Below are 15544 nucleotides of genomic sequence, written 5' to 3'. Positions count from 1 at the left end.
ACAGTCGTGACCGTGAAGAACGACTCACCGAGGCACAGCCAGCGGGCCAAGTTGTTTATTCGGAGTGCCCAATTTTTATCCCCGGTGTCGAAGCAGCATCCGCTCACTCCAGCATCGCGGCGTCTCACTATATGCAGATGCTGTCCGCCGAGTTGAGGGGGGAGGGGGAAGGAGGGGCCGCCGGCATCCTCACCCTCTTCGCCACAGCTCCGGACGAAGGAGGCCAGAAGGGGAAAGATGAGGACTCCCCGAGAGAGAGAGAGAGAGAGAGAGAGAGAGAGAAATTTCTCCGCGTCGTGCGGGCGAGGGGAATGTGGAATTCCTACAACCTTACAGCGTTAAAACATGCTTGCGAATGGAAGAGTAATAAGAACGCGAGACGAGCGAAGCTATTTCTTCTGCTCGTGCGTTTGGCTTTGAATGTTGCAGATAGATAGCCTGTTCGGTGAGCATCAGTAATGTCGCAAAAAACCTGCTGGAAAAACCCCTATTCGTCGCTTCAGGATTTTAATTCTGTGCGCATAGGCCACCAGTGTGTCCGCTGCAACAGCTGTAGGCTCCTTCGCGCCAAAAAGGGCTCCCGTATTGCAGGTATGCGCTGTGAATTTTATGCATCTTCTCTGGAGTTCATCTGTAACTCCATGTAGTTGCCGGGCACAGGGAGCCCCAGAATTGTGATTTTAAAATAGCGAATATTAATTTTAAACGAAAACTATTTCTTGATTACTAGGTTGTACTGTCCTGACTCGTTTTCGAGCAGCCTCCCAGTGAAAAGAAAATGTCTAAACTCTGCTGCCTATATTAACATATATGTACTTTATTTCTATCGCGTGCCTCTTGGCCCAGATGAAGTCAGTGGAAATCCCAACTCCGCAGGTCGCCCTGAAGGAGCATCATGCACCTGGCGGGCATCTTCCTCAGCGTCGCGACGATATTCGCCGCAGCCATCGTGGTCATCGCAGTGAGACGCCGCCGCATGCTCAGGTTATTCAAGAATCTCGGCATTGCGGGGCCAAAGCCTAACATCCTGTGGGGAAACTTGAAGCAGATCACCCACCATCGCCTTGAGGTACGGACCGAAGCTTTGCCGTTGCAGCTTATGGGTCGTATTGTCTGAATTGGGCACTCCTCTGTTCCCTTCCTGAGTTGAGAATAACTAGCGGTGCTACAGTAGGTCCCCGTCGCGCATTCTTTAGTTCTTGATACAGCGCAACGGATGCGGAAGTTAGAAGGGGACACAAAAAAAAAAAAAAAAAACACGCACTGTCCATTTTGTTTGCGTTCCCTTCTAACGTCCGCGTCCGTTGCACTGCATCAAGAACTATGGAACACCACCTCGCCCAAGCATCTACATTAACATTAACCCGTTGCTCGCCTTGAAAACAACAGTGGTTGCCTGATTTTGAGAAGTGCTAGTTTTATGCATGTCTAGTGAAGAACCTTCACTTCCGGGCCTTCCACACATGCTTTTAGCCGCGTTTCTCAGCTTGTTGCATCACTATTGCGAAGTAGCGTCATGATTTCTGCATCTTCGAACAAAATGTAATTGATCGATAGTCCTGAACGTAACGAGCGTAACGTTTCAACTTGGAGATACGATCAGAGGATTTCTTAGAGCTTGATTTAGCTTGTGTCGCCGTTCCTGTTATAAAACGACTCTGGATTAAAACCGTATGCAGTAACAAAGTTCTGACGCAAGATATTACTTACTTCTCGACTAATACAAATACACAATCAAATAAAATGGCCTTACACTAGCACTGTCGCAGCGCTTAAGACAGAGGTTTTTTTATTAGAAGGATCGCGGTTTCAGCCAGCGCTCCCTTAAAGCGCACAGCCACCACAGCGGTCTGCTGATGATTCTACCAGTGTTACGTGAAGAGCACGCATTCGTGCCATTCTCAATTGGGCTGTAATTACCCAAGGTACCAAACTGATTTCTGTCAATTTGGTTATGCTGTATAAGAGTACAGGAAGTATAACACAAGTGCACAAGTCCTTTTCTGTGCCCTGCCCTGTCATTTCTTTCAGCATTTTTTCGCAAGCGTCAAAAAGAGATAAATCAGAAAACTAAAATTCCATCAAGAGATAAAAGAACGTAGCCAAAATAGTTAACCAAAGATTTTGCTGCATTATAGTTGTAGGGGCGCTGCAATATTTTTCTTCTCACGTGGTTGTGCTCAAGCATATATCGTAGGTGCTTTTTCTCATCCAGACGTTGATGGAGTGGAAGAAGCAGTATGGATCAGTGTTTGGTGTCTACATGGGTAGCGACCCCTTCATGATCATCTTGGACCCGGATATGGTTCACGAGTGTTTTGTCAAGCAAGCAGCCATATTTCAGGACCGAAGCGAATGCTTCGTCGATGCGGAGCCCTTCAAAAGCAGCCTCTTTCAACTTAATGGTAAGTTTCATAAAAAATCGCGCCAAGGATCAACACTAGAGACGTCTTATACGCGCCCTTAGGAAAACAGAGTGTAGGCCACAGGTATATTACTGTTACGACAAACTGCAATAACGTACCTACCGAGACACACAGAAACCGAAATGAACCGCGTATGTCCGAATTTTTTAACTAAGAAATTATTTTCCGCACGAACATTCATTGAACAATTATTCCGCTGCAATGCCGCATGAAATTTACAAAACAAGTTCGATTATTCGAAAACAACCCACATTAAAGAAAAATTGGTTATGCAGTACTTTTTTCTCACTAAAAAGAACCAAATTTGTGTAGAACTGCCGTTTATCAACAGCAAATCTCGGCTTCAATACTAACGAATGTTGCGTAGCAGTGGCAGTCACAGCGACATTATTAAGGCTAGCGACGAAGTGCTGTGCGAACGTTACAAGGAAATTTAAAGAGCGGACTTTCACTTGCATCGCCAATGAATTCCTTATTTACTCCATGATTGAGAGGATGCTTATGAGAGAATGAAACATAGGAAGGGCAGGCAATTAAACATGGTAAATTTTAAACTCACCGCGTTACCTCTGAGTTCTTGTAGCAGATGTCTACACTCCTTCCGTAAACTGAGGTTCTACCGAGAGCAAACCCTCTGGCCCACCGGCACGGTCAACAGCACCCGTTTAGGGACGTCATTCTACACTAGCGCCAGCTTAGGCGTGAGGGCCTAGACATGCCGTCGTTTAGCTTTAGAGCAGGTCAAAGGAAAGCAGAATTGACTGGGAATAAATATGGGGTAAAACATTTTGACAGCGGGTGATTGTTACATTCGTTCAAAAAGGGGCTGATAAGGCCAGTGCATTGGCAAATGGATAGAGAAATGCATGCACCACTAACGTCGAAAGCCACACCTTGGGCAGCAGCGTCAAGTTTATGTACTTCACTAATAATAAAACCAGATGACTTTTCATTTCAAGCCGCATAAGAGTGCTGCTCGCGTGCTCGACCGACTACACAGTGTATGCCATAAGCCGTTCTGCCGCTTTCGACATCGTCCAGTGTAACATTCAGATTTATTCTTCTTTGTACTGAGTACAGCGCCGAGTGCCCGGCAGGACAATAAATCTTACAGAATCATCATCAACGGTCTACCAATATTAGAGACAAAAGCACCAAAAGTACGGAGATGGTTAACTGTGTTTTCAAGATGACAGTGGGATAGCATTAAGCCTTCTTGCTTGAAAAGTTAACGTTGTCTGCTTAGCGCAATAAAAAGCGAAACCTAATTTCCACTAGCTCCCTCCACCTTCCACGGCAGTCATCCTTTGGGTCGTTGCTGTCACAACCATTCACCCTTAGGTTGCGCGCTCCTCCGGCGTCTTCATAACCTGCCGAGTCCATAACATCACCACCTTCTGGGTTCTTCTCGTGGCACTCCCCTTGCTGCCTCTCTGCTCTCCTCTTCGTCTCCTTTACAAGCAGAGAGGAAAAGAACATAGCAGGATTTTCCTCCAATAAGTTAGCCACCTGGTAGCCATGACACGTAACTTACATATAATTCGTGTACCCAGCACTACACTGCCAGACGCTTTACGTTCAGGCCTCTCATTAGAGAGATTTAGCTTACCGTGATCCGCGATCCGCCACCGTGGCTCTCTACCGCGCGTGGGCGGGGCGGTCAAGCTGATTGGTCCCGACGCGGCAGGTCTGTGTGCCGGCATCCAGTATGTGGCGCCATCTGTCGGCGTCAAGGGGGGTCTGGGCATGCGCAGTGGAACGCGCGGCGGCGGATCCCAGGAGCGGATTACGGATCACGGTAAGCTAAAACTCTCTATTATAATAATGCAATAATTCGCTCCTGCCACTGCACGAGCAATGCATGCTCCAGAGCCGCATGCAGATGAGGCTCGCTGCTGCTGCTACGACGTCAGAGTTCGGATTTTTCTTACGGTGCGATCAGCCCCTATCGAGAGAGCCGCAACCTGGTGGACTAACAACGCATTCTAGAGCACGATTGTTTCTTATTTGCTTCATTTCGACATATAATGTGGCGCATACACCAGGGTTACAGAAAAATAGCAGAGCGTAGAGACCATGGTTGAATATGCGAAAAAAAAAAAAACCTTAGCGAACGTGTAGAAAACTTTCGTCTGCTGGGCTACTGCAGAGAGTATTTGATATTATCAGCGTTTTGCGGAATTCCGAGGCAAGATAAGAGGCAAAAAAAATTATTCACTCCCATAGGCCACTGATAACTGCGCAAACTGTGTGCGAGTACACTGAGCCTCGGAACAACACGTCAAACCTGCTACGCATACAGTAAGAAAGGTAGTGAAGACAGGGCCGTGTGCAGGTCACACAGCACTGTATATGCTTGCAGAATTGTTCTTCGGGGTATCTTAAATATTGCAAGCAAGGTCATAGCGAATTAGAAAGCAAGTCAAAATTTATGATTAATTCTTGATGTTGGTAGAACACTTTACGTTTCTTTTCTTATCCCCTTACACTGATCGCATTGACACAGTAATCCACACAGCCTCACGTTTCTTCCGCTAAAGATGCGTCAAAAATATTCTTGCATGAAAGCGCACCATACCTTTTGCCGCTGTACAGGTTGATCGCTGAACTAGTCTTGCACTGGCGAAATATGCCCAGGAACGTGAGAAAATGCATTAAACTAACCCTCGGCAACGTAGAGGCAGTGCAAGTACTGAAATGAGCAGGCACAAAATGCAAGTACCAGTAAGGCTTGTCTGTGCCCGTCTACGGCCTAATTGTTGCATTCGTGATTTCAGGTACGCCTTGGAAGACCGTGCGGGCGGCACTAAACTACGCTTTTAATTCAGTTGTGATTAAGGAGCTCTGTGGGACAGCCAATTCATGCTCCTCAAGGTTCGTGGACAACATGGAAAATACATGTCGGCTAAATGGATATGTGGAAATATATGAACTCGCCATGGGCTGTGCTTTCGACTTCATCATGAAAGCGGTGTTGGCGCAAAAGGTGGGCACCACATTTTTACCATTTCCGCACGAGACCGTGTTCTACATTATTATGCGCTAAGTATAAAACTCTTCTATGATGTAACCGACTTAAGCGTGCAAAAATTGTTCACGTAGCGTTTTGGCACGTTTAACGACGGAATTTAGGCTATTAAGACCGAATCAATATTTGCTAGAAAGAAACAATAAGCGCAAGGCAGCTTCGCAGACTCTTATTTTAATCAAAACTCTAAATGAGAAATGATACAGGGAAGTTTTAGCATTGTTAAATCTTGACGATTGCTTCTGACGATGAACGTCTATAAGCAATTTTGCTAAAATGTTTGGAAGTAAGCTTGCCTTCTCAAAGTACGATTGAAGAAATAAACACTATAAAAAGAGGTTATTCTCAGATAAGAACGATAATTGAGCTTCCATGACGTTTTGTTTTGTTTTCAGTGTAATTTGGTATGTGGTTGGCAAATGTCTCGAGACAAACGAATGACCATAAATTTTGCAGAACACGATGCAGTTTTCTCGGAAGTGAAATAGTACATCACTATAGGTGGAAAACGCCGTTTTGAACTTTCAAAAAGTTGCAAGTTTGGAGACCATCTCCTAGCAATTAAATTATGTCAGTCGTACCTTCTGATCAAAAATGTATAGCAAGAGGTCGGCCGAGGAGGATTGAAAGGGGCTGGTGGCGGTGGAGGGGGGGGGGGGGCGAGAGGGGAGGGCGGAACCAGATATATGATTCGATGTTGGGGCGTCTGAGGACGTCGGCGTACGTAGCGACTGCTGCGACTGGAACCTGCTGAGAAGTGATTGGTAGCGCCTCAGCCACTTGATCCCGATTCACAGCTTGAAAGCTTGGGGCTAGGTTAGAAGGAGTGCTCTGAACGCTTTAAAGAAGGGACAATTGTCGGGCGACCTCGTCGCGCACAAAGTCCTTGATATGGTCGAGCAGCGAGCTGCTGGTCACCGACACAGCCAAGCCTGATAGTGAATCAGGCTTTACGGATGGTGGTGGGGCTGGAATGCGCTGTTTGCGGAGCTCATCGTATGTCTGACAAAGCGTGAAGACTTCGGCAACGGTGTTGGGGTTGCGAGCGACAAACATCTGAAAGGTGTCTGCTTCGATGCCGTTTAAAATATGCCCGATACGAGTAATTTCCGGCATGGACGCGTCTATACGTGTGCACAGACTCACATCTATATAGCTGGTGAAGGATTCATCGTGTTACTGGCATCTATATTTCAGGCACTGTTCCACACGCAGCTTTCGGACAGCAGGACGGCCAAAGATATCGGACAAGGCCCGCTTAAAGGCTGACCAGGTGGTGAACTCTGCTTCGGGGTTGTGGTAGGAGAGACTGGCAACATCCGTCAGGTAGAATAAGATGTTGTTGAGCTTCAAAGCTTCGTCCCAACGGTTGTGGCCGCTTACCCGCTCGTAAGAGGCAAGCCAATCCTCCACATTGGGATTATTAGACCCGCTGAATATGGCCGGATCCCGCTGTCGGAGGGCTCCTGGGCAACCGACGGGGGTTGGCGAAGAAGCAGAGGGCTGACTCATATCGGTCGTCATTGTAGGTGCGATGGTGCGGCTGCGTAGATCCAGGATGGTAGAGGAAGGGTGGATCGAGCACACTCCACCAAGTTGTAAAGAGGTTTCTGAACCTGGGAATCCGAGAGAGAGATCTCGCTGAAGCGTCAGTCCGAGGCTTCTTATTCAACAACACGATCTCGCGCTGTGCGTTCCCGGTGCGCATGCCTCCGAAACTCATCTTCCTTTTTACATATAGAATATTTGTTTTTATGAGAACTATCAAAACCCGTCTTGATTTTGCAATTGATATAGTGAAAAACTGCAATTTTCACGAGCAACCCGGTGTACAAAAGTCTATTTCCAACCTTAAATGCTCGCATGATGCATTGCGTTCTTCTCACTAAGGTTTTAGCTCTCCATTACCCATATTATGGTCTTAATGTGAGGAGAAATTTAGAGCTCTAAATCCCAAGGTATGAACCATGGTTTTGCAAGATGCAGCGTAATTTGTTTTTTTTTAAAAAAAAAAAAAGAAAACATTGTATATCACTACAGATGGAAAAAGCCCTTTTTGCCACTTCAAAAAGTTGCAAATTTAGAAACCTGGTGTTGGCGTACTGAACACTTGCCATCTATTACCTTTTAATCCCTAAATCTGTGCATCTTTTACTTTTAACAACAACTATTAAAATCGTGTTTTGTGGTTGCAGTTGATTAAGTAAAACACTGGAAACATTGCTCCAGGAGCGACGCACTGCAATACCAAAAAGCCTATTTTCAGCCCTAAATAGCAGCATGATGCTTTACGTTGTTTGCCGTAAAACTTATTCTCTTTATTCTTCGAAATGTGTACCTAACTTCCGGCAGAATTTTGATCACTCGACCGCTAGGTATGCTCTTCCCAACGCATCAATATCGGCCGAAATTCGAGAAGACCAAGAAAACATAAACACCCTAGATTTTTATTAAAACTCTTCTAAAGTATATTCAGTACCCTCGAATTATTACAGACAAAAACGTTATGCTCTATACTCTTTAACATTTTAGGAATAAATATAAAGCTGAGCGCTTGTCCTCAAATTTGTCAATGTTCAGCCTTATATTCTGGCATGACCCAATAAAATTTTGCAACTGAAACCTTTTCGCTGTGGTATACAGGCCTTTTCGTAATCAGTGTATGCTATGTATGAGGGCTGGTTATATTCCGAGCATTTTTCTATCACCTTCTTGATGGTATGGATATGACCGATAGTAGAGTATCCTTTCCGAAAGCCTGCTTGATCTTTTGCTTGTTTGCAGTCTTAGGTTGCTCTGATTCTATTAGCGATTACCTTGGTGAATATCCTATACGTAACAGACAGTAAGCTGATTGGTGTGTAATTTTTCGAATCCTTGGCGTCACCTTTTGTATGAATTCTTATAATGTTTGCGTTCTTCCATGGTACCGGTACCGTCGATGGTACCAGGCACTGCGTATACAGGGTGGCAGGTTTTCTAGCACGATATCCCCCCCCCCCCCTCCCACGCACTTCAACAAATCTATACTTACCTGATCCTCTCCAGCTGCTGTCCCCCTTTTCATAGTTTTTAATGCTTTCTTAACTTCGTCCTTCGTCACTGGAGGAACGTCTGCCTACCGCCAATCTAACTATTGTAGTGCCTTCTTTGGCTGCTGTAGAGATCAGTATAGAACTCCTCGGTTACTTTGACTGTCATTTCCATATCCGTGATGACGTTGCCCGCCTTGTCCCTTAGCGCATACATGGGATATTTGCCAATGCCCAATTTCTTCTTCATCGCTAAAAGGCTTCCCTCATTATTTACAGCATACTCAATTTTCTCCATGTTATACTTCTTTATATCGGCCACTTCGCCCTTATTGATTAGCTTTGATATCTCGGCCAGTTCTATCTGGTCTGTTGGATTAGAAATTTTGATACTTTGCCGTTTCTTAATCAAATCCTTTGTCTCCTTAGACAGCTTACCGGTATCCTCTCTAACTATCCGACCACCTACTTCTACAGCGCACTCAGTAATGATATCTCTGAAATTATTGTTCATTGCTTTCTAGGCTGACGTCGTCATCCTCGGTTAGAGATAAATATCTATTCTGTAGCGAGGTCCTGAACTCTTCTGCCCTTCCCCTAACTGCGAATTGGTTGATGAACTTCTTTCTTACTAATCTGTTTCATTCCCTTTTCAGATTTTCAGACTAATTCGAGACCTTACCATCCTGTGATCACTGCATCACAACTTCAAGATTACCTCTTCGTCTTGCACAATGGCGGGATTAGAATACATTATGAAGTCAATTTCATTTTAGCCTCCCTGTTTGGGCTTTTCCATGTCCTCTTCGGGTTCTTCCGTTGGCTGAAGAAGGTGTTCGTGATCCTTAAGTTATTGCGCTCTGCAAACTCAACTAGGAACTCCCCACTGTTATTCCTAGAAGCAATGCCCTGATCACCCATTGCCTGGTCTCCTGCCTGCTTTTTCCCTACCTTAGCATTGAAGCCGCCCATTAGTACAGATACTGCGTCTTTCCTTTCCGCACTTGACTCAGTAGAAACCTCGACGGTCATGCAGCTATTGCGAAATCAGGCTGTAGACGAGCCGTACGTGAAAGTGTTGGAAGATATATAGAGAAGGTGCACACCAACCATAGTTCTGCATGAAGAAAGTAAAAAAATTCCTACAAAGAAAGGTGTTAGGCAAGGAGGCACGATCTCCCCAGTACTATTCACAGCTTGCTTAGAAGTATTCAGAGACTTGGAATGGGAGCAGTTAGGGATAGGAGTAGATGGAGAATACCTCAGTAATTTGCGATTTGCTGATGGCCTTGCTAAGTAACTCAGAGGATGAAAAGTGAACAATGCTTGAAGACCTAGACAAGAGATGTAGAAAGGTACGCTTGAAAATCACTTTGCAGAAGACTAAGGCTATGGTAAATAGCCTAGGCAAGGAACAGCAGTTTACGTTAGGTAGCGAAGCACTGGAAGTAGTAGGCGAATATGTCTACTTATTACGACTAGCAGCTTACAGGTATCGCTCAAGAGGAAAGTATACAGCAGTTGCATCTTACCTGTACTTACCTATGGGGCTGAAACGTAGAGGCTAAAAAAGAGGGTTCTACTTAAAAAGATAGAAAACGTGCATAGTGAGTCAGAGAAATAACTCAAGTCACTGAAATTTTATTGGAAAGCAAGAGGAAATGGGCATGGGCAGGACATGTAGCGCTAAGAAAGGTTAACTGATGGTCGCTTAGGGCAACAAACTGGATTCCAAGTGAAGGAAAGCGTAGCAGGGGGCGGCAGAAAGTTAGGTGGGCGGATGAGGTTAAGAAGTTCGCAGGGTCAAGTGGATGCAGCTAGCACAGGAGAAGGTTAATTGGAGGAATATGGGAGAGGCCTTTGCCTTGCAGAGTGTGCAGTCAGGCTGAGGATGACGATGATAGCGGCCGTGTTCTGGGTTCGTGGAAAAAGCTGAAGCTCTAGAGCTATGCGTTCTTTCTTCATGCTAGTTTGAAATCGGTAAAAATAAAAAAACATATGTAAAAAATAGTCAAATTCCATTCGAAATAAAAAAAACTACCGCATTTTACATTTTTATCAAAAGCTTGCACAAACAATCCTAAGTATACGTGATAAATATCAGAAGCTAAAAGAATTGCATTAGTAAACAAAAAATATAAAGCTAAATATAAAACCAAACTTAAACTAAACGCTTTTAATCCACATATGGGCCAATGTTTTTCCCTTAAGGAGTAGGCATCCAAACTTAGATTTAGTATTTGCCTAATTTTGTTATATTTTAATTTATGCGATATCCAAAGCATTTTTAATGCTCAAAAAGTAGTTTTCTGCTTGTTCGCCGTGCTGATGATATCTTAAAATGGAATGAATTCGCCATGTATGGCAATTTGAAGGCAGCACAATTATTTCTCTATCCTGTATTTTTTTATTCCGAGGTCCAGTTGTACTCAATGAAGTTATAAATTATATTATTTCACTGCTCAGTTATGACAAAACCTAAATATACTCTATTTGAAACACTTTGCTTAATAATTCTATATTTATATATGGCAACAGCCCGAATGAGCCGAGATGACATTTATTTTTGTCGACCAGAGCGATCAAACTCACAGAAAACGCGAGCCAATATGGAGTGAACACGTTGTCCACCTTAAACTGCTCATTACGCGTTGCAGGTTAGTTCGACGATGGGTTCAATCCATGATGGCTCTCCTTTTTTCTGGGCTAGATAGTTTCGTCGGCAGGAATAATCGCTATCTTGGCTTAGTCGTTGTGCTGCCATAAATAAATACATAATTCTACCAAAACAATCATAGTGCAAAGCGTTTTGTTTACGATAGCACTTAAGCGCACATCCGAAATTCGTCTTCAAAAATATAGAATTGTCAATTTTTGTCATTGTACTTGTTGCATAACCGAGATGAAAAATAATATTATTAGGCTGTGGCATTGAATTCCATAGGCGCTTGCAATAAAAAAAAATAAAGAGAAGAAAAAACGTTCAACGTCACTTGCTATATCACACGAAATTGGCAGATATAAGGAATATATTCCACTTTAGGCATCATAAATACTGTCAACACGCAGAAAATGGCTTTATAAGCATTGAAAAGGCTTTCGATATTGCATAAGATAAAATATAACTAAAGTGACCAGATACTAAAACAAAATGTTGGCGCCTACTCCTTAATAGCAAGCCATAAGCACTTCTATATAATTAAAACATGCTTCCTGTTTCAGATTAATTTTATATCTGTATTTCAGATAATTCAACACATTTTAAAAAGTATCTAATATTCCTAAAGTACGTACATTATTTTTTAGAAAACTTTGAGCAAAATGAAGATGAGGTAATTTTTTTTAATCTAAAAAAAGTTATGCATTTTTATTGTTTTGAATTTTGGTCGATTAAAATTAGTATGAAGAAAGAATGGCAGCTCTAGAGCTTCAGCTTTTTCACGAATAAAGAACAGGGCCTGGATAATATACAGAACAAGATTCAGTTGTGACATTGTACTGAGCCGCGCCAGAACGCAGCCTTGATTATTAACAATTTCGCTACTAGCGCTCAGTACTATATTCATTTTTATATATTATGACAGTATAAAGCAAGATTTTTTTGTCTGTAATATTTCTTACCTACTTAGTATTCTTGAGAGAGATTTTAATAAAAATCGAAGATGATTGTTTTTTAATTTTGAATCACATTTGCCCCCATTTTTACTATTTTCAAATTTCGGGCGACTTCAATGCGTTCTGCAGACACATCTGGTGGTTCAGAGCTCCAAAATGTGCCGTAAAATTAGGAGCATATTATGCATAATAGAAAGAAAAAGGTAACAGTGTGAAGAAAGTAATGCTTATGCAAGCATTTAAGATTGAAAATTGACTGTTGTGCACCCCGTTGTTTCTGGAAATTGTAATTTTTCACTCTATCAACTGAAACACCAAGGCAACATCAAAACGGGGTTTTGATAGTTCTCATAAAAGCACATATTGCGTATATTTTGCAATTAGAAGGTACGACTGACAAAATTTCATTGCGCCAGCGGCAGGTCCCCAAACTTGTAACCTTTCGAAATTCCAAAAACTTCGTTTTCCGACTCTAGTGATGTACGATGTCGCTTCCGGGAAAACTGCGCCGTGTCCTTGAAAACTAACGGTCATTCGTTTGTCTCGAGACATTCGCCAATCGCATATAAACTTACACTGAAAGTAAAAAGAAAAAAACATACATGGAACCTTGATTACCGTTCTTATCTGAGTACAACCATGTGGTCATCACTGGCACATTATCCTTATTTTATGAGGAGGATAACGTGCCAGCAATAGGAGACTTGGTGTTTGAAATGCTGTTCTGGTATTGAGCAGAATTTTGTTATGAATGTGATGTTCTTTACCGGTACGTGGCTACAATCTGTATTTTCCCCGGCCTATTTATACAGTTCAGCAAAGAGCGAGACTGCAGCGAAACCATTTTGGAAGACCTCAAACAAGTATGCAAAGACTTGGAAAACTCCGCTATTGAAGTGGCTTTCGCAGTGCCTGGTATACGCTCCCTACTGACGTGGATATATCCATTCACAAGACATGCCAAAGCATTCAAGGACGTCTGCAACCTTGTACAGGGTGCGATTGAGCTTCGGCGCTCCGGCGAGTGGGCGAAGGAGCGCAGTATCCTACAAGCCCTTTTGGAGGCCCGCACAGACGACCTCAGCATTGTTGACCAGATGTCTAAGAAGCACCTCAAACATCTGCAGGACCAGCACATCATCTCCAACGGTGCCATTTTTCTTTTGGCTGGCTTTGAGACGACGGCTACTACGCTGTCCTTCTTGGTCTACCTCTTGGCTAAACACTCATGCGAACAGGATGCTATAATGAAAGAGCTTGAAGAACTTTTCCCTGACAAGGCCACAGAGGACCTCAACTTTGATGAGCTGCGTCAGCTTAAAAGACTTCACTGGGTTGTCCTTGAAGGCCTTCGCCTCTACCCGCCTGTCCCGGTGTCCATAGTCAGAAAGTGTTCGCGGAACACGACCGTTTGCGGGAGATTCATTCCCGCCGGCATCAATGTACTGGCTGCGCCCTGGCTTATTCACTATGACCCGGATCTTTGGCCCAAACCCGAGCAGTTCCGGCCCGAAAGGTTTGCCGAAGAAAACCACGAGCGCATACGCGCTGGGTCATACGTACCGTTCGGACTAGGACCGAGAGTGTGCATTGGGGAGAAGCTCGCAGTACTCATAGTCAAGAGCGCACTTATTAAACTTCTTCAAAATTTCCATTTAACATTATGGGGCGAAGAGCCCAGATCAGTTGTAGCCGACCATGGTTTTGTTTTGGTTCCCGAAGGAATAAAAATCCGGCTCGAGCACAGAGCTAAAAAGGAGTCCACCTAATACAGTGCCTAAAGTAAAGGCTTTGGCGAGCATACGGTTCCTAAACTCGAATGTTACTACATGCATACGTGAGCGGCCTAGTAAATGAAGTAGCAGTGGACATAGGTTAGCGTTACTTTTGGGGTACTTTGGGAAACAATTAAAGAAGAGAAGACCCAACCCTAACAAAAATGAAGAGTCCTTCCCCCTCTCGAAATCAGGGAGGGATAACTTACCTTTCGGCGCCCTGTAGACATCACGAAAGAATTCCTGGTTGTTCGCGCCTCCAAAACGTAATTTTCATACATGTATATTGTTTATATTGGAACGAGCAGAACAGCATACTTTATTTTCAGCTTCCAGGTACAAAACACTTGCATGTAAAAAACACACCATGATTCATAACTTCCATCGTGCTCAGTATGAGTTAGACACTCATACTGCTGAACAGACATGGGCATCCTCAAGAGGGTGAACCTTCATGACAGCGTCCTCAGCCTCACTACATGAGTATTCGACTCGGTGAGGTGAGGGTGAAAGAGAATCGATGCCAAAAAAATCCTGAGGGTGAGGGTGAGAGAGGTCAGAAAGGTGAGGTGAGGTCGATGGAGGGAAAGATACAGAGTATGAGGGCGAGAGAAAATGTTGCACGAAAGGCGTAGTTTCTGTAGTAAGAAAACGTACGTGGGAACACGACTCGCATTTTCTCCTCCACTGGGCCTTTGTTGTGTAGAAAAGAGAAGTAATTGAACGGGGCACAGGCGTTACAGCTAGGCTTCGAAGGGAAAGGAAAGACACAGTTGTAATGGCAAAAAAGCAACGACGAAAGCCACAAAATTGTCCCTGCTCTCCTGGTGAATAAAAGTCTAAAAACCACTCTCAGGAGCTGCAGGGAGTCGCCGAGGACGATGTCGCTGTTTCCAGCCCGACGATGCACTACAGGACCGGAGAAGTACACAGGACCGGCGTTTATGACTGCTAAGTTTCTTTACCGCTCAGAGAAACAATGGTCAGAGTAGGTGAAGAGGAAAACTATCGAGTAAAACAAAATAAACAAACTCGTTCAAAAGAGAGGAGATGCGCAGAAGAAACGTTCAACACAAAAGACCAAGGTGTGGTGATCTCGTCTGCTGCGACCCTGTCACGCGTTTATTTTTATTTTTCCTCGTCTGGAGTACTTGGCATGAATAGTCAATGCATGAGAAGGTTTTTCTTGACTGTCTAGACAACAATGCTTTACATGCATTTAGTATAATTTGTACACATCACAGTTAGCAACATAACCTACGGAAAATAACACCAGCAGTGAATTTGGGAAAAAAACAATAAAATAAACCGAAGTTGACTGTTCGATGCAATCTTCATCATTTGCTTGCAGAAAGCAGCAGAATTTTCCTATTTCTTTTATCATTTTTCCTGTGTGCCTTTTTTGTTGTCTATTGTAGTTTGCGCTGTTTACATTAGAAATGCAATTTTTCGCTTTCCTGTCAATGAAAGGAAACTGCCATATCGTGCTTAAATATTGTCACGTAGCAGTTTAGGCCCGCAACCAGAAGGTTGGTTTTTAATAGGGGGTTATTCCAACAGGCATAAGAGAGCAGGTCTAGAGAACCGAGAGACAGTCAGCAGCAAACTTCAGCTTCTAATCGAATGTCACTGGGTGACTTCTTCTTCTTGAAGTCAGTGCACGAGACT

General features: G+C 43.7%; 1 protein-coding gene across 1 annotated transcript; it reads left to right on the top strand.

The window, feature by feature from the left end:
* Positions 1–895: 895 nt before the first annotated feature.
* On the top strand, positions 896–15184 carry LOC146172558 (cytochrome P450 3A29-like). The gene is made up of 4 exons (XM_084585803.1): positions 896–1069; positions 2216–2405; positions 5204–5412; positions 12914–15184. The coding sequence occupies exons 1-4, from the start codon at positions 896–898 to the stop codon at positions 13868–13870; spliced, it is 1530 nt and encodes a 509-aa protein (XP_084441929.1). The 3' UTR covers positions 13871–15184.
* Positions 15185–15544: the final 360 nt, after the last annotated feature.

This window comes from Amblyomma maculatum, unplaced genomic scaffold (assembly GCF_055883805.1).
Source record: "Amblyomma maculatum isolate TAMU_Amacu unplaced genomic scaffold, ASM5588380v1 scaffold_13, whole genome shotgun sequence".
Classification (NCBI taxonomy): Eukaryota; Metazoa; Arthropoda; class Arachnida; order Ixodida; family Ixodidae; genus Amblyomma; species Amblyomma maculatum.
The sequence above is the reverse complement of the archived record's forward strand: the minus strand, read 5'-3'. Positions and strand labels throughout refer to the sequence as shown.